The 22,453-nt window shown below is 37.7% G+C and overlaps 6 protein-coding genes across 6 annotated transcripts; all 6 read left to right on the forward strand.

Moving 5' to 3' along the window:
- Positions 1 to 2,938: 2,938 nt before the first annotated feature.
- Positions 2,939 to 4,453, forward strand: LOC18994679 (uncharacterized protein At1g01500). Its single transcript, XM_024153406.1, has 2 exons — positions 2,939 to 3,832; positions 4,210 to 4,453. Exons 1-2 carry the CDS (start codon positions 3,077 to 3,079, stop codon positions 4,441 to 4,443), a joined length of 990 nt encoding a protein of 329 aa, XP_024009174.1. The 5' UTR covers positions 2,939 to 3,076; the 3' UTR covers positions 4,444 to 4,453.
- A 616-nt stretch (positions 4,454 to 5,069) lies between these two features.
- On the forward strand, positions 5,070 to 7,949 carry LOC18994680 (C-terminal binding protein AN). Its single transcript, XM_006418366.2, has 7 exons — positions 5,070 to 5,678; positions 5,873 to 6,038; positions 6,142 to 6,272; positions 6,398 to 7,174; positions 7,327 to 7,374; positions 7,459 to 7,572; positions 7,687 to 7,949. The coding sequence occupies exons 1-7, from the start codon at positions 5,091 to 5,093 to the stop codon at positions 7,756 to 7,758; spliced, it is 1,896 nt and encodes a 631-aa protein (XP_006418429.1). The 5' UTR covers positions 5,070 to 5,090; the 3' UTR covers positions 7,759 to 7,949.
- A 536-nt stretch (positions 7,950 to 8,485) lies between these two features.
- On the forward strand, positions 8,486 to 10,564 carry LOC18994681 (protein REVEILLE 3). The gene is made up of 8 exons (XM_006418368.2): positions 8,486 to 8,752; positions 8,869 to 8,926; positions 9,179 to 9,302; positions 9,419 to 9,550; positions 9,668 to 9,781; positions 9,878 to 9,987; positions 10,066 to 10,125; positions 10,236 to 10,564. The coding sequence occupies exons 1-8, from the start codon at positions 8,514 to 8,516 to the stop codon at positions 10,266 to 10,268; spliced, it is 870 nt and encodes a 289-aa protein (XP_006418431.1). The 5' UTR covers positions 8,486 to 8,513; the 3' UTR covers positions 10,269 to 10,564.
- Positions 10,565 to 11,671: 1,107 nt separating this feature from the next.
- On the forward strand, positions 11,672 to 14,596 carry LOC18994682 (probable serine/threonine-protein kinase At1g01540). Its single transcript, XM_006418369.2, has 7 exons — positions 11,672 to 12,521; positions 13,008 to 13,112; positions 13,206 to 13,328; positions 13,422 to 13,592; positions 13,705 to 13,834; positions 13,919 to 14,128; positions 14,218 to 14,596. Exons 1-7 carry the CDS (start codon positions 11,944 to 11,946, stop codon positions 14,326 to 14,328), a joined length of 1,428 nt encoding a protein of 475 aa, XP_006418432.1. The 5' UTR covers positions 11,672 to 11,943; the 3' UTR covers positions 14,329 to 14,596.
- A 1,071-nt stretch (positions 14,597 to 15,667) lies between these two features.
- On the forward strand, positions 15,668 to 17,858 carry LOC18994683 (protein BPS1, chloroplastic). The gene is made up of 3 exons (XM_006418370.2): positions 15,668 to 15,824; positions 15,929 to 16,007; positions 16,587 to 17,858. Exon 3 carries the CDS (start codon positions 16,602 to 16,604, stop codon positions 17,649 to 17,651), a length of 1,050 nt encoding a protein of 349 aa, XP_006418433.1. The 5' UTR covers positions 15,668 to 15,824; positions 15,929 to 16,007; positions 16,587 to 16,601; the 3' UTR covers positions 17,652 to 17,858.
- A 1,361-nt stretch (positions 17,859 to 19,219) lies between these two features.
- Positions 19,220 to 21,474, forward strand: LOC18994684. Its single transcript, XM_006418371.2, has 3 exons — positions 19,220 to 20,089; positions 20,694 to 21,245; positions 21,364 to 21,474. The coding sequence occupies exons 1-3, from the start codon at positions 19,220 to 19,222 to the stop codon at positions 21,472 to 21,474; spliced, it is 1,533 nt and encodes a 510-aa protein (XP_006418434.2).
- Positions 21,475 to 22,453: the final 979 nt, after the last annotated feature.

Genomic DNA, 22,453 nt, shown 5'->3' on the forward strand with positions numbered 1-22,453 from the left:
TAAAAGGCGGCTTCTATTAAAATTCAAGGGCACTGCTCTAAATTCTTTTCTTTTTTAATCTGTGCATCCCGTCGATTCTTCCATCCTCAGCTTCAGATCTGGATCGTTGATTCCTAGTCCTGGGAGGACTTGGGTATATTAGTTTGACTTTTTTTTTTCCGACTATTTGTTTGATTATTAAACAAGAGTATTGAACCCAAAAAATTAAAAAAACCCAAGAGTAAACACAATTTGACGGAAATTAGTTTCCTTAAATAATTCTATTAATAATCTATACTCTATGGTTTGACCAAATTAAAATGGTATTTTGATGGTCCGAACAGTGTAGTTCCAGCCGCTAGTAATGAATTTGCTTGTTTTTGACGTTCAAAGAAGTCTATCTTGTTATATTCTAGTTTACTAATTAAAGAGAAGTATATATATGTCGAAACAGGTACGAGGACCTTCGGTAAAATAGAGAAAGTAGAGATCACTCAACTAATCTTCATTCAATAACATAATTAATTAATTTTATCAGTTATCCTAATCTAATAACATAATTGCAGACTATAAGATTGAAGGCTAAACAAAGTACAGTAAAATCTTTATAAATTAATAATGTTGGGACCATGATATTTTATTAATTTATCGTAATATTAATTTATACAGAAAAAATATTTTTCGCCTATTTTTTTTTTTTAAAAATCTTTCATTGGTGTTATATTTAAAAATCTAAACTCATATGCTTATAAAATGTTATGCACAGACTTAAATTATGATTACTAATCATAGTAATCGCAATAGAATAGTTATTTCTATTTGTTAATTAAGGATTGAATTATCTATGTAAGAATATAATGTTTATTAGTACAAAATTTATAAAATATTATGACTATTATCATTAACGTTGGTGCTAAAATTTAAATACCTAATATATCAAAATAGTTATGCGTAAAAAATATCAATTATCATATCTAAAGTTTTCACAAATTTAAAATAGAGATTAAAAATAACATTATATAAAAGTTATTGATGTAAACAAGTAAAGAGATGATTTTTAATAAAATTTCAAATTTAAATAAAAAAATAACACATTAATCATATTTTTAGTATATTATATCTTACTTATATATACATAAATTTATATAAATATTAATTTATGTTTATATTGAAACCATATTTTTACAAAAAGATTTCAAAAAAATTATTATCTTATTATCTTATCGAATTTGATGAGTTTTTTACACTGGCCGATTCGGAACCAAATAAATTTATTAATTTATAGTGATTATTAATTTATCGAGTATTAATTTATAGAGGATTAATTTATAGAGGTTTTACTGTACTGTACTTTATCGCTCAATTAATTTTGTAAAGTATATTAAAAAAAAAACAACGTCAGCGTAAAACATGATTACGAATTTAATGTTGATTAAAAACTACGAAATGTACTAGTTTAAATCAACCGAAACTAACAAGGAGAATCTTAAACGCGGTCAAAATCATACTACATGATATGCAATTAAGTGAGATAAAATCAACTGAGTAAACTTCCGACACGGATCTTGAGTTACGGACATACGCATGAACTGCAAATCTTTTATTGAACTTAACTTAATTAGTTTTGATGTCATATTACTTTTACTTTATGATTAAATTTTCCTATCAAATTAGATTGTGAAAGGACAAGCCCCAGTCTTTTCGGTGTTAACTAAAAGAGGTGGAAGAAGAAAACATTATAGCCGGCCTATTAATATATATCCAAAGTTGGTCCGATTATCCGACAACATCTCATATCGAACGGTGAATCTTCCAAGGGTATAGTTTCAACGGCTCATAATTTTGCATTGTAAAATTATTGAAAAAGTACGTCTAGAAAAGAATATAATGGCTATGATTAAAAATAATTGTGGTACGGTCAATGACCCGAATGAGTAAAATGATATTGCTTTATAATTTATCTATTTATTAGGCTTGCAAGATTTAAATATGACGTACTTTAGAAAAATATACAAAACTATATCCGTAGCTTTGGCAAAGAATCACATACACATAATTAGTTTAAGCTGTAGTTTAGTATGTTTTGGTGCAGTACAAGTTTGATGAATGCGACAGTATATCTTCATTCATTTAAAAAGTTATGAGATTTGTGCCTTTCGAAAACACTTTTTTTTTGGTTAAAATTTCGAAAACGCTTACAAATTCCATTTGTTGATGTAATTAGCATTTGTCGTGCCACATATATATTGTGTATCGACGTATCGGCAAATTATATTTACGTTTTTGTGTTGTAAATAGATATTTTAATTAATATAATTAGTCCATACGATCTCTTTTCACTCCAGCTTATTACTGCGATACACAGTCTATACTGATCTTATGCTATTCAAACATGTGTTTTAAAATTTTAGAATGCAATGAACTATTGATTTGTAAATGAACATTCAAATTTATTGATACTGGAAATATTTTAAGTAGTAAGATAGACTTTTAATGATATCGAGATATTATAATGGAATTTCTTAGTTAAAAATAGAAAAATCTAAATCTCATGATATTAGGTGAAATTTCTTAAAACTTTTAACAATAAATCATAACAACTTATCAAATTTAATTTATTTAAATCATCTAAAATCAAAGCCTTCCAAGCTCTTCCAAACCCTCCTGATATTGTAGTACTTTTTATCAATTATTTTTCAACATTGGGTACGGATGCTCAGATGCTTGGATTGGAGCAACTGATAAAACTCGTTGTGGCCCAAATAAACTGTTATATAGGCCCAAACTGCCCAGTTAAAACTGTCACACGTGCAAGTCAATATAGTTGTCACATGGTATTGATATCTTGTCGGTTTCTCCTTTTGACCTCTCCGTTTTAACCTCGTCTTCAAACAAATTTAATTTTGACCTTTTTTACCTTGCAAAATATCTCAAACCCAAAAACCTAACCTGAACGAAAAAGACAAAAGATTCCTGTTCATTGTTCTGTCCTCGAGCCTGGAATTCTCACAATCTCGTCATCGGTGGCGGAATTTCTCATCAATTGAATCGAATCCAAATTGCGATTTTCGGTTTATTCTTGAATCGATTGTTCTGGATGATTTCGAGGCATCACCATCATCATCAGGATCCTCTTGGGACAACCAAATCATACCACATGAAAACCTCCGGCGTTGCGCCGTCGTCGGCATCAATCCCGTTGTCGCAATCGGCGTGGCTGGAGGTTCGTTTGTTCTACGTCCGAATCGCGCCGTGCGTTGTTGAGAATGTCCCTGACTTTCTCACCCTTCGTCACCCTCGCCGCGAAACCGGCGCTTCCCTTGAGGTTAACGGCGTTCGCGTTCCTCCCTCTCAGACGGCGTCGCTTCAACTCCGTCGTGATAGGGTCGACCGGGAATCGTCGGAGGTGACTTACGTTACCACAGAGACCGTGCGCGTCACCGGTTGCGTTGATTTCGAGGTTTACGATAACGAGGATATGGTATTGTGCGGAAACTTAGATAGAATCGAAGGTGCGTGGAATAACGGAACTGTGAGCGATCCTAAGACTGGATGGGGCATGGATTGTTACATGGCAATGGGAAACGGGTCAGGCTCTGGACACGGGTCGGGTTCTTCTTCCTCTGCGTTTTTCCAGCCGAAGTTAGGCGTTTCGTCTCCGTCCGTGGAGGTTTACATAGCTGGTTGCTGTGGCGGTGTTCCGGTGATCTTGACCAAGACGATTCAGGCGAGCCCAAGAAGGAAGGTGGCTAGACACGTGACACTCGACGCTATCCCTGAGGACGAGGAAGTTGACAAAGAGCACGACTTTGTTACCACTGGTGATGGATTGTGCCGGCAAAGGAAAGTACAGGTATGGTTCGAATTTGCTGCTTCTCTGATTGATGATTCTCTACGATTCAGAATTAAAATCCTCTGTTTTATGCCTAAGTGACGATCCTGAACTTGGGATTGAGTTTTGAACTCAAAGTTACCCCTATTGTCTATAGTGTTTGATTGGCTAGTTTTGTTTGTTATGAATGTTGTAGTAGATATTCAGTTATTAAGATCAATCGCAAGATTCTGGTGAATTTAGCTAGCTTCTTCTCAAGTGTTTTTTGTGACTCTGCAGCTGAAATGGAACTTTAGACTAATCACAATAGATGAGTTATATAGTATTTAGGTCAAGAGACTTTCTCGATATCTCTAGAGTTGTTTACGCGTTTCGTGTTTGTCATTTGGGCTACGCAGATCATGGAATCAGAAGTTGATGACTACGATGAGTCTGAAGTGAAAATCGGACAGAGATACTACCCTGAAGAGATGTACGTTGATGAGGATGGTCAACTCTCATGGTTCAATGCAGGTGTCAGAGTTGGAGTTGGTATAGGCCTCGGGATGTGTCTTGGTGTTGGCATTGGAGTTGGATTGCTTATGCGTTCATATCAAGCGACTACTAGTAATCTTCGTAGGAGGTTTCTCTGATCATCACCTACCATTAACTAAAAACCCGCGTAGAGACATGTCGAGATCTATGAATGATGGTAACTATGAATTCCACAGTGGGTTATAAAAGAAAAAGGAGATAGAATTTTGGTAGATAGATGTATAGAGCTTTTTCGTTTTAATCGGTTGTGTGCTTCTTCTGAGTATATAGTCGGCTTTGTTCATATAGCTTTAGTTGCACAAGAGAGAGAGTTCCCCATCTTTTCTTGAGTCAAATGTTTATGTTTTTCTCAAGTCTGTGTTTATGCTGTTGCTTTTGTGTAGAAAGAGATTTCGTGTTGTTGTTGTTGTCGCTGCCAAACTCTGGAGTTTGTGTTTTTTGGTTTCACTTCTGGACAGCAAATAATGTGGCATAGGGGAGTGTACATGTTTTCCACTTGTATAATTTCTTTTGCGTTTTGGCATTGAAACGACGTCGCAACCTAATCGAGCATCTGATGCGGACCAAATAAATATGCCCTCCCTTGAACTTTTTCAAAAAAATGTAAATCAGGCCCTGAAATTATTTTAAATGCGGTTTAGCCCCTGAATTGTTCCGAATTTACTACATTGAACCCCTAAATCATTATGTTCCCAAAATTTCAAGATACCGTCTACTCCTCGAGAGTAGCGAGAAGAAGAAGAAGATGAGCAAGATCCGTTCGTCTGCGACAATGTCCCATCGCGAGCAGCCGTCACCGGCTTCGCCTCTCGTCGTCACACTCAACTGTGTAGAGGATTGTGCGCTCGAGCAGGACTCACTCGCCGGCGTAGCTGGTGTCGAATACGTCCCGCTCAGCCGCATCGCCGATGGTAAGATCGAGTCCGCCACCGCAGTTATCCTCCATTCACTCGCATATCTTCCACGTGCAGCTCAGCGCCGGCTCCGTTCTCACCAGCTCATTCTATGCCTTGGCTCTGCTGATCGCGCTGTCGATTCCACTCTCGCCGCCGACCTAGGTCTCCGACTCGTCCATGTCGATACTTCCCGAGCCGAGGAAATCGCGGACACCGTCATGGCGCTCATCCTCGGACTCCTCCGGCGTACGCACTTGCTCTCTCGCCACGCGCTATCGGCTTCCGGATGGCTCGGATCGCTTCAGCCGCTTTGCCGGGGAATGAGACGGTGCCGTGGTATGGTCTTGGGTATCGTTGGCAGATCTGTATCCGCTCGGTATTTGGCTAGCAGGAGCTTGGCTTTCAAGATGAGTGTGCTCTACTTTGATGTCCCTGAGGTATGTGTGTTGTGTGAATGTCTCGCTTAGCTTATGAAATGTTTTTTTTTGGATCATTGGCTAATTATGATGGTCTATGTTATTATAGTTGTTTAGCTCCTACATGCCTAAAATGATGGTTTTTTTTTTCTATCTGTTCTTCCGAGTTCCTCGTGCTTTATTTGTTGTTAATGGTTTCGTTTGCATCTGTCCAGGGGGATGAAGAACGAATCAGGCCCTCGAGATTCCCACGTGCTGCCCGAAGAATGGATACATTGAATGATCTACTAGCAGCAAGTGATGTCATTTCGCTTCACTGTGCGTTAACAAACGACACGGTTCAGATACTCAATGCAGAGTGCTTGCAGCATATAAAACCTGGTATGAATTTTCTTGTCTGCTCAGTCAAATTAGGTTTTGATTCTCCCTGAATGTAAACGGACATCTCCGTAGTTGTGGTTGATAAGTTCATTTTATATGTTAGGGGCTTTTCTTGTAAATACCGGAAGCTGCCAGCTGCTGGATGACTGTGCTGTGAAACAACTTCTGATTGATGGCACCATAGCTGGCTGCGCCCTTGACGGCGCCGAAGGTCCACAATGGATGGAAGCATGGGTATGGATTTCTTTTCCGTTACCTAAACTTCACATCTCTGGATGCCAATGCTCTTGATACATCATCTCGTCTCTTTTTTGTTTTTGTTTTGGTTTGCCATTCATATGATCTTGTTTTTATTGCAGGTGAAGGAAATGCCGAATGTGTTAATCCTACCTCGCAGTGCAGATTACAGTGAGGAAGTTTGGATGGAGATAAGGGAGAAGGCCATCTCGATCTTGCAATCATTTTTCTTAGATGGTGTAATACCAGACAACACTGTTTCTGATGAGGAAATTGAGGAAAGCGAAGCAAGTGAAGAAGAAGAAGAAGATCAATCACCTATCAGACATGACAAGTTAGCACTAGTGGAATCCACCAGTAGGCAGCAGGGAGATAGTTCTCTCACCAGCACTGAAATCGTTCGTAGAGAGGCTAGTGAGTTGAAGGATTCTCTGAGCCCTAGTCAGCAACAGATTTCTCTTCTGCCTCAAAGTACTGCCATAAATCCTCAAGTAAGACGCAGCAGATCCGGTAAGAAAGCCAAAAAGAGGCATTCACAGCAAAAATACACGCAAAGAGCAGAGGGTTCCTCAGGGCTACATGAAGAAAGTACTTCACGAAGAGATGATACTGCTATGAGTGACACGGAAGATGTATTAAGTTCTAGTTCTAGATGTGCTTCCCCTGAAGATTCAAGAAGTAGGAAAACACCTCTTGAAGTAATGTCAAGCAAGAAGTTCATCGGAAAGTCAAGTGATCTGCTGAAAGATGGATATGTAATAGCCTTGTATGCAAAAGACCTCTCGGGTCTCCATGTTTCCAGACAAAGAACGAAAAACGGTGGTTGGTTCCTTGATACGATGTCCAATGTATCCAAACGAGATCCTGCAGCACAATTCATCATCGCATATAGAAACAAGGTAAACCCTTTTTTCTTTCTTTCTCTCGCTATTTTCCTTCTCATTTACATTCAGAGCCCTTGTAGACTTGTGTAGTAGGATGGAGCGATAGCCCATTATTTAGATTCTTAAGAATGGGCTAATTGGTTTTGGTGTACGAACTTGTTCTCCAGGACACTGTTGGCCTGAGATCATTTGCTGCTGGTGGGAAGTTATTGCAGGTACCTCTTAGAGTACACAGTCACTTGCATTTATAACCTTAAATTCTGAATGCTTTTGAGTAAACTAAAAATGGCTGTGTGCAGATCAATAGAAGAATGGAGTTTGTGTTTGCTAGCCATAGTTTTGACGTGTGGGAGAGTTGGAGTCTAGAAGGTTCTTTGGACGAATGCCGGCTTGTTAACTGCAGGAATTCCTCTGTAAGTCTCTGTCCCAATACATCAACAGAAAGATGTAAAACCCTTACTCTTGGAAAGTAAGAATCTATGTGCAAAATTTGTGTTTGTGTAAAATGTTAAAAACAATGTTTGCAGGCGGTTTTGGAGGTGCGTGTGGAGATATTGGCGATGGTAGGAGACGATGGTATCACACGTTGGATCGGTTAAAGAAAAACGAAAGTCTCCATTTGTGAGTTTATCTGTTGTGGTTATTTTTTTTTCATTCCTAGGATTTGCAGACCCAAGAAAAAAAACGAGCATCCATTTTTGTGTTTCCAAATGGTGTTGTGTTGTGTAATTCGTATCAACCAACTCTTTTCTATTTGTAATCACTGATTCTAACATTTTTTTTGTTTTTATTTTCCGGTTGCGGAAATATCTGATGAGTCTTTCTTAGAAAGTCGTTTGTTGTTTGTTTTTGGGTCTGGTGTTGATGAACCCAAAAGTATTAATATTATGTATGTTAGTATTTTGAAAGGATAGATGTATGTGTTTGTTTGTATATGCTGCGTTTGTGTTCAAAAAAGAAACCATTTTGAGACTGAAGTAAAAAATTTGAACTAAACCACAAAATAAACTCTCTCTGTCTCCCTCTCCATTTGATTTGAACCAGTTATCTGTTCCACGCCGAACCTGATTGGGATCGTCACCAACGTGTCATTTTTTGTGCCGTCGATAGTCGATACACGACATTAGGCTTTGGTTTGCTTTTTTTTTTAAATAACGAATGACATCAATGTTATTACACATGTCTTGTAGTTGAAAGTCCCACGCTCTGAACCAGAGCAACCAGCTCCTTACACGTGTTCGGCTAAAATCCATTTCCCTAAATTACGCTTCTACCCTTCTTGTCTTCTCCTTCACCACAAGTCACAAGTCACAGACTTCTCTTTCAAAACGAAAGGTAATAACTTCGGGTTTCCATGGTGTCTGTAAACCCTAGCCAAGCTCATTGTTTCCCCATGAACATGAACTTACCGGGTTTTAATACTCTTCCCCACACGGCAGCGCCGGCGACCATGATCCCGGTTTCCGTACGGAACAATACGATGTCGTTTTGTGAGGATCCAACAAAGAAGATTAGAAAGCCTTACACAATCACCAAGTCTAGAGAGAACTGGACGGAGCAGGAGCACGACAAGTTTCTTGAAGCTCTTCATTTGTATGTAACGGATTCGACTTCTCTCTCTGGTTTCTTCTTTTATTTTACCTCTGATTATTTATATCTTTGAGCGTTCTTCTTCTTGTGGTAAAGAATCATGTCTACTGATTTTACAGGTTTGATCGCGATTGGAAAAAAATCGAGGCGTTTGTTGGATCAAAAACAGTTATCCAGGTAATTGAAGAATCTGTCTTAAACATATACATTCCAATCAACGAGAGTTGCCTGAAATTACTAATCGAATGTTTTAGGTTTCTGGAATTTAATGCTGCATTCGTTGCATTTTTTTTTTTTATGATGATCAGATTGTGACAGAACAAAACATGAATTATGAGCTCTGTTCTTGTATTTTTCTAGAATTTGAACGTATGAGCTATTGTATCTCTCTGTTGGATTATCATTTTGATATAACATTGGTTTTTGCAGATACGAAGCCACGCACAGAAATACTTTCTCAAGGTTCAGAAGAATGGGACTAACGAGCATCTCCCACCTCCTAGACCAAAGAGGAAAGCAAATCATCCTTATCCACAAAAGGCTTCTAAAAGTGGTAACTATTTAAAAAAAAAAAAAAAAATTTCTTCCGACTCTGCTTTGTTATGTTCCGTCTCTATCTCATCTGATTCTCTTATGATTGTGTTTTTTTTTTTTTTTTTTTTGCTGCAGTTGCTCTTACATCTTCAAACGCATTGCTTGAACATGACTACTTGTACAGCACTGATTCACACCCAGTCATTAGTACTCCTAAGCATGAATTAATGCGTCGCGATGTTATTACGTCAAATCCAGTAATCAAAGGTAATACTAATATGTGCTTAAATTTGCTATAGATTAATGTCATTTCTTGAACTCTTATGTTTTTGTATGTTTGTTTGAGTTGTTAATAATCTCGGGGTAATGATTTTGGGATTGTAGAGGAATTGGGAGTCCCTGAGAACAGTTGCAGCACTAGTATTCGTAGAGATAAGCAGAAGACCCGAACCGTTACAGAGATAAATGACCAAGGAAGTTGTGAAAAGCCACACAGAGGTAAAACTCTCTAAATTTTTGTAGAGCAAACGCGATATTCGGTCTTTTCGATATATACTGATTATGAGCTAATCTGGTGTTGGTTATGCAATACAGTGATGCCAAATTTCGCTGAAGTTTACAGCTTCTTAGGAAGTGTATTCGATCCAAAAACAACAGGTCATGTCCAGAGATTAAAGCACATGGACCCAATAAATCTAGAAACGGTATGTCAAACACGCTCTGTTGTCTACTGCTCAAGTTGAATCTATGTAAATGTCGTTAACAATGTTTTTAATCATCAGGTGCTCTTGTTGATGAGAAACTTGTCTGTAAACCTGACAAGACCCGAGTTTGAAGAACAGGTAATTGTTAGTCTTCGCTTGGTAACGTTTTGATTTTGATTGCACTGAGAATACTAAAAGTAGCAAACTTTGTTGATGGGCTTACGGTATGATTGCTCTGTTTTATGCAGCGGAGGTTAATATTATCATACAACGCCAATTAGAGAATAAGTGCAGTGAGAAGTGAGAGGAAAAAACAAATCGTTGCTCTCTCTATCAGCCTAAACTGTGGAGTTACGCGCCCAGTACTTGTATATACACGTCAAGAGTGTGGAAATTTTGATCTTAGGAGATAGTTAAAGTCTGTGTAGAAAAGACAGTTATTAGGGTTTGTGTTGTAATGTTCAATCGCTACTTCAAGTTTTTTATAGTCTTATAAAGAATGGACTATGACATTACTGGTTTTGTAATGCTTTGATGTCTCTGAGTTGATATATATAAAATTCTGTTTTGTTGTGTTCATAATTATAAATTCTATAGTGTTCAAATCAAAATTGTTACATTCTGATTGTTTGATATGCTATATACTGTACTTATGATAATAACGAAATTTGGAAAACTTTTGGTCTGTTACATATTTCTTATAGAGAATAACATCATGCCAAACAATTTAAGAAGATAGTCGGTACGTTAATATACTACTCTCCACATATAAAACTTGTAATTTCTTACATTACTTGGTTGGTATGAATAATTGAATATGATAGAGCGATGATGCGATTTTTCTTTTAGCCCCACCAATATCCTTTTTGGGAAAAACCGTAAAATATTCGAGGCCAAATTAAGTTATTCTCTCATTAACATCTGTTTAGAAACCGAATTTTGAGAAAAACAAATATGATGAATTTTTGACCCAAGGTTTCAGTATCTCACATTTTCCTCCCCACAAAGGCACGAAATCTAAATTTGTGTTAGAGGAAAGCCGAAACTAGTCCTCTGACTGACGATATCATCGTCTCGACTATATATATAATATTGGATACACCAATAATCAGAATGTAACAATTATATTCATAAAAGCTTTTCGAAAATGGAATGATATTAATCGAGTGACTTAGTCACGTCATCATCTTGACTCCATAATTGAGATCATTTTTAATAGAAAAGCCGAATTTTTTTGGATTATTTTAATAATATCCGAACTCCGCAATTTGATTATGTCTATGTCGATTTATCAGCTTGGCATACAAAAGTTTTCTTGTTAAACATATAACCTAATAATTTTGATGAGCCAATAATGTGTAACACAAGTAAACAAACAATAATGTTCTGTCATAATAAAAGTAGGGACTTTATTAGAAAGTATTGATTCCTTTCATGTTGATTATATCCATCTCCAAAACACAACAAACTATATTAAAAACTGCAAACAAATGTAATCAAACGTTTAAGGTCCAGATTTAGTCAAAACAAGAGATGAAAACTTAATGTGTAATCCACAGATTCTATCTCCTCGGAACGATATATAGCACCAGAATTCAATTAATCCACCATCTTGCAATTTCCCGATAAGGGTAAAATCGTCACTTCATCTGACCATCGGCTCACCGTCACACCACACATGCAATTACACGGAGACAGAAACTCAAGAGACAGCTCATTCCCACAGATCACTGAAAGCCTTCTTTAAGCTCCCCTTCATTTTCTTAGTTAAATTTACTTCCTTGTTTTTCCTCGATTCCTCTTTTTCGAATCGACACTCGATGCAGTGATAAGCATAGATTTTGGCCGGATTCTCGTACTTTATTCGCCGGGAAGTTTGTTTGTGTGTTTCCGGGCGAGAAATGCGAAGAAGCCCATTAACGGAATCTAAAGGAAAAGGAGTGAAAGTAAAGTACGATGTCGGTGTACGATGCTGCTTTCCTCAATACCGAGCTTTCGAAACCGACATCGATCTTCGGTCTCCGGCTATGGGTCGTAATCGGAATCTTACTCGGATCTCTAATCGTCATCGCTCTCTTCCTTCTCTCCCTCTGTCTTACCTCTCGCCGGAAAAATCGCAAGCCGCGAGCAGATTTCGCTTCCGCCGCCGTCGCTACCCCGCCAATCTCTAAGGAGATTAAGGAGATCGTTCCGGCGCCGGACCACCACTACTCGACGCAGCCTGTTCCGGCGGAGATCCAGGTCGATATCGGGAAGATCGAGCATCGAGTGGTGTTTTCCGATCGAGTGTCGAGTGGAGAGAGTAGAGGAACAGCGAGTGCTAGCGAGACGGCTTCGTTTTCCGGCAGTGGAAATGTTGGACCGGAGGTTTCGCATCTCGGATGGGGACGGTGGTATACTCTGAGAGAGCTTGAGGCGGCGACGAATGGGCTCTGTGAAGATAATGTAATCGGAGAAGGTGGTTACGGGATTGTGTATCGTGGGATTTTAACTGATGGAACCAAAGTCGCCGTCAAGAACTTGCTTAATAACAGGTTCTTGGATGATTTTGAATTTCATTTTACAAGATTGATCCTTGACTCATTTCTAAATTAGGGTTTTAGGTATTCTCAATTGGGATTTTGCAATTTTTTGGATTTGATTGGACTTGTTGCTTTGCTCTGTATTGTTTCCACTCTAAAGTTTGATCCTTTACTCTTTGCTAGATTAGGGGATTGCAGTTTTGCATTGGTTTTGCTCTCTACTGAAATTCGTCTTTGATTGTGCACTTGTTCCTGTTATGTGCTTAGATCCATCGAAGAAGATGCCTGTGGGATTAAGAGTGCTTCGCTTATTTAACTGCTATACGTATGAGCGTGGTCCTGAAAGTTGTCTTTATTATTGAATTCTATATATAGATTATGTCATGGGTCACATGTGGTTTTGATGTGTAACGTCTGTACTAATAGTAAACCATATGATTCTGGACTTTGATCTCCATGATCTGTAAGATTTGTAGTTGGTGTGTCTTTAATTTACAGGGGTCAAGCAGAGAAAGAATTTAAAGTAGAAGTGGAAGTAATTGGGCGTGTAAGACACAAGAATCTCGTTAGGCTTTTAGGGTATTGCGTCGAAGGTGCGTACAGGTAATTTGCTGCTGCTCATAGTTCTGTTTTTTTTTTTATGGTAGAAACAGAGGAAAGAAATGGTGTGATCTAATCACGAGTTCTCTACTACAGGATGCTCGTGTATGACTTTGTCGATAATGGCAATTTGGAGCAATGGATTCACGGTGATGTTGGCGATGTCAGCCCTCTAACTTGGGATATCCGTATGAACATTATACTCGGGATGGCAAAAGGGTATTTCTTGATCATAGAACTTTTTTAAAGTGAATAGTAGAACTCATTTGTTAGTATGCCATTTTTATATGTAAATATTTGTTATATCTGTAGATTGGCTTATCTACACGAGGGTCTTGAACCAAAAGTTGTTCATCGGGATATAAAATCAAGCAATATCTTGCTTGATCGCCAATGGAACGCCAAGGTTTCGGATTTTGGACTCGCTAAGCTATTGGGTTCCGAGAGCAGTTATGTGACAACCCGTGTGATGGGTACTTTTGGGTATATTCTTGATCCCATTTTCTCTCTTTCTCTCTCATGCAATCAGCTGGACAATCTTTAGGAATCTGAATCTTTGGAAATAACTATTTACTTGGTTGTTTTATTTGCTTAGTTACGTAGCACCGGAATATGCTTGCACTGGAATGTTAAACGAGAAGAGCGATATCTATAGCTTTGGAATATTAATCATGGAGATAATCACAGGAAGAAACCCGGTTGATTATAGCCGGCCTCAAGGAGAGGTATTTAACGGAAATTAATCTACGTGTTTTCTATTCTCTCTATGTTTTTTTGTAAAATGTTTTTCTTTTTGTTTGTGGTTTTAGACGAATCTAGTGGATTGGCTGAAATCAATGGTTGGAAATCGAAGATCAGAAGAAGTAGTTGATCCAAAAATACCCGAACCACCATCCTCCAAGGCTCTTAAACGAGTGTTGCTCGTAGCTTTGCGTTGTGTGGATCCTGATGCGAACAAGAGACCTAAAATGGGACATATCATACATATGCTTGAAGCCGAAGACTTACTCTATCGCGATGTATACAAAACTAAAGCATTCTGTCTTAAACATTTCCTTTACGAGTTTGAAAAATGTCTAATGGTGGGATTTATGATATTTTTTTGCAGGAACGCCGAACAACTAGGGACCATGGAAGCCGCGAGAAACAAGAAACAGCGGCTGCGGGTAGTGAAAGCGGCGAGAGCGGTTCACGGCATCATCAGCAAAAGCTGAGATGAAAAAAGAGTCGCATAGGTTTAGTGACTTTGCTTCTCACACGACCATTCTATTCCAATTGATTCTTATTACATTACATTATGTGTCACATACAAGAGTATTTTCATTCTTTGGCTCCTAGTCTTGCCTTACGTTTAATTAACCTCTTTCTCTCTTTGTAATATTTTTGTCAACGATCACGTGTCAATATGTCATTTAGAAACTATAACATGTAATGCTTTGGACCAGCCTCCACTCTATGTTCGGCCTCTTTTGGTCGATTGGATCGAACTTACCGCTTTTAAAAAATCGGTATGGGGCAAACTGGACCTACAAGGGATTCTTTAACCGCACGTGATCGTGTTTCCAAACAACTATAGTCGTGTATGACCACTAATATGTTATCTCGATTATGGACCTATAGAATTTGTGATTACTATCTTGTTAATTTCCAAGTTGCAAGTATTTATTTATAAACTGGTCTAATATTATGAAAGTTATAATCAAAGTTGAATAACTAGCTAACTTGTACACACAAGATAAGCCCACATTCGTCCTCGACCGACAACTGGAATCTTTTCACGTGTAGGAGGGAAACTTAAGAGTTAAGAGGCAACAAATTTTCTATAAAATAAAGTTAGAAAATAACATTACGAATCTATATACTTCCCAAAGTCATTCCATTTTCTGATACTTTGATATTTCTTAAAGAAAGCTAAGCCATCCTAACAAAGCTTTTGTGTGAGGATAAAAGAATACAATATGTGTATGTATTGCGTACACAATCGTCAATATGTGTATACATGCATCTTTTCATTGTTGACAATAAGTGAAATTAAAAACGATTCTTATAATACAATTTTATCTTGTTCTCATTCTTATTAGTAATACAATTTAATGAAAAAGTCATAAAACCAAAAATTTGATAGCATGCATGTGGGAATGCCACTAACAAATTATTCTCTTCGCATGGTTAGTTTTTTTTTTAAAAAAAAAAACCTGAAAACTGTTTAGGTAATTGATCTTTACTGAAAAAGTCATCTAAGAAAATCACTCAAATGATTTGAGTTTGAAGAAAATAATACCACAAAAGGTGATTTGCATTCACAAAGGAAGTTGAGGAATTTCTAGCCGTTGGATTAGAGGGAAGAATATCCGCTGGCTATAATTGACTTTTCTTGTTTTTGTACAGAGTAACGCAACAAGTAGGCAACTTGAGATGGCTGAATTTGAGAGAGAAAAAAAAAAAGTAATAATAACACATCGTAGAGAACCGTACACGCCTTAATCTGTCATTTAGTATTTCGTCACAGCCCCGTAACTGAAACCCAATCCCTTCCTCTCCCTTTCGTCTACCAAATCAACGTCAAACCCTAAACATTTCCTTCCTTTTCTTTTCTTTACTTTCGCTTGTTTATGTGTAGAAGTACGGCAACTCTGTCATTTACGAACAACTACGCGTTTCAATTTCTTATCTTTCCTGGAAATTTCTGACCCCTAATTTGTGTTTTGAGTTTTGGTAAGAACGCCGACCCTTGATCTCATCTTGTCTCAGTTTGCTTTTACTTTAGATTTTTTCCTCTGACACGGATCTTTTGGTTTGCCTTTTTATTTCTTGCTCAGAAACTTCTTTCAGGCGAATCCGAGTTTCATATTTTGGAGTAAGCGGTTTTTTTTGTTCTCCAAGGATCTATCTCTTTAGGTGAGTTTGGATTAGTCTTCCGGTTTCATAGTTTGTCTTCGACTAATCATGCGATTGTATTTTTTTATTATGATAATCTTGTGTTCGATTTGATGACTTTGATCTCTTTTCTATGTGAATTTCAAAATGGGTTATTCGGAATTCAATTTTTAAGATCTGAATTTTGCTTTATACACAGAAAAGGTTGATTTTTATCCGTAAGCTAGAGCTAGCTCTTGCCTTTTAGAGTTGACTCGTGGATCTGTTAATTTACATGTTGTCATGTTTTTTTTTTCTTGAGGGAATATTAGATGCTGGGGAAATTTTAATTTTGTTGTTGACTTTGTATGTGCACGATTTTGATGGAAGAACTGATTTGATGTTGTTTGTGTTTGCTGTATACGGGAGGTTTCTTTACCTTGTTTATGGTAGATCTGTTGACAAAAAGATCCAACAGATTAAAATATCCCAGAGAAGTGCAATAAACAAAATGATCTTTGTGTTGGATTAACTGTGATGGATTCAAGAATTTTTTTTTGTGTTATGGAGAATGCGACAATTGATGTGTTATCTTTGCTCTTCTTTCTTTATTTTTTTCAGCTGAAACTTGACAAAATGGCTCGTCCACAAGACCCTCCACGCGGTTTCTTCCCCTTTGGAAACCCGTTCAAGAACCTATCTTCAAAGAACCCAGTACTCACCACAAAGCTTCTCTCACTGTTGACCAGTTTCGAGGTGAACTTAGCATCTTCGATTAGAAAGCTTGTCCCCAAGGAAAAGAGCGAAGTCCTGACTGTTTCATGGATGAAGCAAGCAATGGAATCTCTTTGCGAGACCCATAATGGTATTAAGACTCTTATAACCGATCTAGAGCTTCCGGTATCAGATTGGGAGGATAAATGGGTCGATGTGTACCTCGACATAAGTGTGAAGCTCCTTGATCTCTGCAATGCCTTTAGCTCAGAGCTAACCCGTCTCAACCAAGGTCATCTCTTTCTCCAGTTTGCTTTGCATAACTTGGAGACAAACTCTCCTCAGAATCTGTCGAAAGCCCAATCGTCCCTAGACAGCTGGAAACAGCATATTGTTTCCAAGAACCCGAGAATGGAAAATTGTCGCGCAATCTTGAGCAGCCTTGTTCAAACCTTGAATCTCCCCAAGGTGAAAAACTCGGCCAAAGGAAAAGTCTTGATGCGAGCTCTATACGGTGTAAAGGTCAAGACTTTATACATTTCCGGTGTTTTTGCTGCAGCATTCTCAGGTTCATCGCAAAATCTGTTGTACCTTACCGTCTCAAACGAGCTGCCATGGGCACAATCCTTCATGGAAATGCAGAACACAATGAACGCAGAAATCAAGAACATATTTTTATCAGACGGGTTAACAGTTGTGAAAGAGCTCGGGGCAGTTGATTCGGGTGTGAAGAAGCTTTACCCTGCGATCCAACAAGGGTCGCTCGATCCCATTTCTCTGCAGCCATTGAAGGACTGTGTCACAGAATTGGCGACTGGTCTAGATCTTGTTTCGAAGGAGGTCGATTGCTTCTTCAAGATTCTGTTATCGGGGCGAGACACTTTACTAGAGAACCTCAGGTCGATCGGCGCATCAACGGTACTGGCGACATCACCCAAAAAGGCTGCCGGAAAAAATTACAGAGGATTCTGATACAATGTTCTTGTGTGAATAGATGGTATAAGTGTTCCATCTTGGTCGTCGTGAATGTAGTATTAGGTGCTTGTGATATTTGGGTCGATTGTATGAGATGCAATGAAACTAGTATTTGTATAAGTAAAGGTTTTATTAACATATCTCTAAAGCCGTATAATGATGTATTAAAAATTCCTGAAATAGAAGCTATGAAGATTGAAACAATTATCAACGCTTACTATATCGTACATAGCCATTGGATGCCAAGAAAGTGATTTTTTTGTTTCACATTTTCCAGGAATGCAATTTGAATATATATTCGAGGAGGTCTCATGGATTCTCAGCGGCCCCTCGCCTTGATAATGTTAAGGCGGATTATGAATATAACGTGCTAAAACCAATCTTTCAGGATTTCTTTAATGGTGAGTTTTAAACTTTGTGCAAAACTTATAACGGTGTTCTTCGCCAGATATCCTATCCACTATTTGGTTGAGTTGTTAGAGTAATATTGAATTATAACTTGACCAATTTAGATATATCAATAGGATATCGAGACGAGTGAATACAGTTAGAGCATTTTTTTTATTTTTTGTAGATACTGATTCTAGCAAATATTTAGTGCCTATTCCTATATATTGGGTTTATATCTTCTTCTTGCCTTTTTTTTTTGTTTTTCCTGAAAGGCTCTTATATCTTTATAATCGTCATAGTTTATTTCAATTTAATTATGAATACAAAAAAAAAAGATGTAATTGGTTGGTATTTACCAATCGAATTATTTAGTTAAAAATAACTAGGTAACAACGCTATGGATTCACTTTTGGTCGCAAGACGTATCGGAAGTGGATAGCAGTTAACGGATTGTAGAAAATTACCTGCATGTTTTAGATGGGTCTTTCTGAGGATATTGCCCTTAATAAATATTTTTCTGTTTGATCATAACGAAAACATTTTCCAATAACATATCCTATAATATCACATATAAAAAAATTTTAAAAGTAGAACATATCCTATAATATCGAATATGAATAAAAGTTTAAAAAATAAAAGTATTTTTGTTTGATAATACAAGATGTAACTATTATTTTGTGAGTTGAGTGTGATAGTAAAAAAATTGATGCGTGCATATACATAACTTATTAATTATGATCAAACGTAATGAAATGAAATTAAGTAATCACGAAAAAGTCAGAAATAGTCATTGACCATTCTGATATGGCAGTTTTGACCGGTGCTATTCGATATTCGTTACAGTCAGAAAGAGTCATAATATACCATAATTTATTTGGTTATAACTTACACCTTTAGAAGTAGAAAATATATAATTAATAAATATATTTCCAAATAAATATAGTCAAAATTTTATTCATTCTTAGTCAGTTAGTTGAATGAAAAACAAGGACTCCATAATATCCCTTTTCATAGGATTTTTTTTTTTGGTACAACATCCCTTTTCATAGGATAAAGACAAAAAAGTAATACGAATATAAATACAAAAAAAAAAAAAAATCGTTTCATCTCCTTTATAAGAGCTAGGCTCTCTAAAACATCACCAGTCACCACCACGGCCAACGACGTCGTCCGCCATGGGAGACGATAAGAAAGATCAAAAGCCTTTTTCTTACGAGAAAGCTAAAACCTTTTCGTGTAACTCACATTCTTCTTTTTATCGGCTGTTGACGAAGCTAATCTTAACGTTCGCCATTATATTCTCTATCCAGTTCGTTTTCTTCCCTCTCAATTTCATCTCCACTTCTCCGCCTCGATCTCTGATCAAAATCGCGGTTTCACCCGTCGGATCCGGACCCGGGTCCGAATCGGGTCAAAAGCCGGAGCAAACCGAAATAAAGCACGTAGTTTTCGGGATCGCGGCGTCAGCGAAACTGTGGAAACACCGAAGAGAGTACGTGAAGCTGTGGTGGAAACCGGACGGAGAAATGAAGGGCGTAGTATGGCTAGACAAACACATTGACCAAAACGGCACCGTCTCAGCCGGATTGCCTCCTATCAGAATCTCCTCCGACACGGCGAGGTTTAAGTATAAATACCCAAAGGGTAACCGATCGGCGATCAGACTCACACGAATCGTCTCCGAGACAGTGAGGCTCTTGAACGGAACAGAGTCTGAGAAAAACGTCAGGTGGATTGTCATGGGAGACGACGACACCGTGTTTTTCCCCGACAACTTGGTTAGGGTTTTGAGAAAATACGATCACAGTCAGTTCTATTACATCGGAAGCTCGTCGGAGAGTCATATCCAGAATCTGAAGTTCTCTTATGGGATGGCTTATGGAGGTGGAGGATTTGCCATCAGCTATCCCTTGGCTAAGGCTTTGGAGAAGATGCAAGATCGGTGTATCCAGAGGTACCCGGAATTGTACGGCTCCGATGATCGGATTCATGCTTGTATGGCGGAGCTCGGTGTTCCTTTGACTAGAGAAGTTGGCTTTCATCAGGTTAGTCCTCTGTTTTTTTCCTTCTTTTTTTTTTAAAATAAAAAAAAATGTTTTTTATTAAAAAATATATCTGTTTAATTGGTTCTCCAACTATAGATGATTTCATACCATGATTTTTGAAGGTTGTTTAGGAAAAAATAAGATTTTTTCTTGTTGTTAATTTTATTCTATTCTATCTATCTAAAATTCACATCACCATAATAATATTATGGCGAGAATCTCGGCACTATCATAGCAAATGTAGTAGTACGATAGAATCTAGCGCTAGGGTCGCATAAGTCATTGCGACACTAAATCTCTTAACTCTAAAGTCAAAATGTGTCGTTACTCGTTACCTACCTGTTAACCTTACATTCCTCGGTGCATTTACATTATTAATTTTTAGATTTTGTTTTCATTAGTTAGAAAGATTTTTTTTGTTATTCCTATGATAGATCTAGGGAGGACATCTTAAACCAAATCTTAGTTTTCAATCAAATCATAAAATATTAAATATATCGATAATTGGAATAATTTGTCCCCCGTTATTTCTCGATATGCATATCGTTTACTACAGAGTATTTTTTGGTTAAAACATTTTTGATTTAGTAAAATGTTGTTACAGTTTGATTTATTCGGGAAACTTCTGGGCCTATTATCGGCCCATCCGCTGGCTCCGATAGTCTCGATGCATCACCTAGACATAGTGGATCCGGTATTCCCAAACATGGGCCGAGTCAACGCGATGAGACGTTTCATGGTTCCAGCCGAACTCGACTCGGCAAGCCTCACGCAGCAATCAATCTGCTACGATACGGCTCACCGATGGACCGTGTCCGTCTCCTGGGGATACACAGTCCAGATCACACGTGGCGTGTTGTCAGCAAGAGAGATGGTGATCCCCACGCGCACTTTCATCGACTGGTATAAACGCGCCGATGATAAAAGCTATGCTTTTAACACGCGTCCCTTCAGCAAAAGCGCGTGTCAACGCCCGCGCGTGTACTATCTTTCTAACGCGCTTCCAGATTCGGCCTTACACAGAACTGCGAGCGAGTACGTGAGGTGGTATGACATGTGGGATCCTGAATGTGATTGGGATATGTCGGATCCTTCTCTAATCGATCGGGTCATAGTCTATAAAAAACCCGACCCGGATAGATGGGATAAAAATAAGGTTGGTGTAACTCTATTTTCTCATTGAAATTCTTTTGTTGCGATGTATATATATATATATATATATATAATGATGTTATTGATTTTTTATTTTTTGTTACTTTGGGGTGCAATTTTAGGCTCCGAGAAGAGATTGCTGTAGGGTATTGCCTACAAAAAGGAATGGGACGATGGTAATCGATGTTGGAGCATGTAAAGATGATGAATTTATTGAATTCTCCGTCAAATAGAATTTTTTAAATCCTTTTTGTGTTGTTCAACTACCTATCTTAAGGAGTTTTAACTTCACACATGCTATAGAGAAAAGATAATATTTTCCAACTTATGTACAGTATATGTTTTTGAAGGTTTTTTTTTTTTTTTTAAAGAAAAAAATCCTCGTTTATTCACCTAGATTTCTTGGACTTAGTGGAACACCGTCCGTAATTATAGACAACTTGAATTTCGTTTTACCTCAAAGATGCAATGGGTTTTGGGCTTAGCCCATTAAACAAAAAAATACGATTTCTCCTCACAGAAGATAGTTTCGCTGACTTTCACAATAGCTAGTTTCACAAGTTCGTTAAAAAGCATTAGGAATATAAAAATAAATCGAATAAAAAATAGAGTATATATGTATACAGAAAGTCAAAACTTAGTGTGATGTAAAGTGATGTAATGATGATGAGGAAGAAAGAAGATGAATGGGAATGGGCCTGAATCATCTTTTCCTCGTTGGCATTACAATGAACAATTTTGGCTGACACGCGTGAGATTCGTGGACGGCGAAGACAGTGACACACATAAGTCGACATATGACTCGTGTCCATTCCACACGTACGTACGGGCACGAACTCGATGAACCTACCAAAACCGAACACGAACCAGATTCTTTACAACCATCCAATTTGGGGTATATCATATATTTTCATCCTCGCACTTCTCTTCGTTCTTGAGCAACTTCTCTGTTACCCTTTTTTATTTATTGCGTCATAATTGCGAATATAATTATTGTTTGTTTATTATGTAGCTTAGTATTTAATTTACTTTGTATGTATCTTACTTAAAATGAACATATGTTATGTCATGTTTAGATTGTATTTGGACAGGTTTTAACTGATCAATACCTAAAATGAATAGTTAACAATCAAATAGGGTATGAGCAATAAAAGGTAGCATGGTCCTTGGCTTCTTCCGCAAGTCCATTTTTTTATATAGTCCCATGAGCTA

The sequence above is a fragment of the Eutrema salsugineum genome, unplaced genomic scaffold (assembly GCF_000478725.1).
Source record: "Eutrema salsugineum unplaced genomic scaffold, Eutsalg1_0 scaffold_5, whole genome shotgun sequence".
Lineage (NCBI taxonomy): Eukaryota > Viridiplantae > Streptophyta > Magnoliopsida > Brassicales > Brassicaceae > Eutrema > Eutrema salsugineum.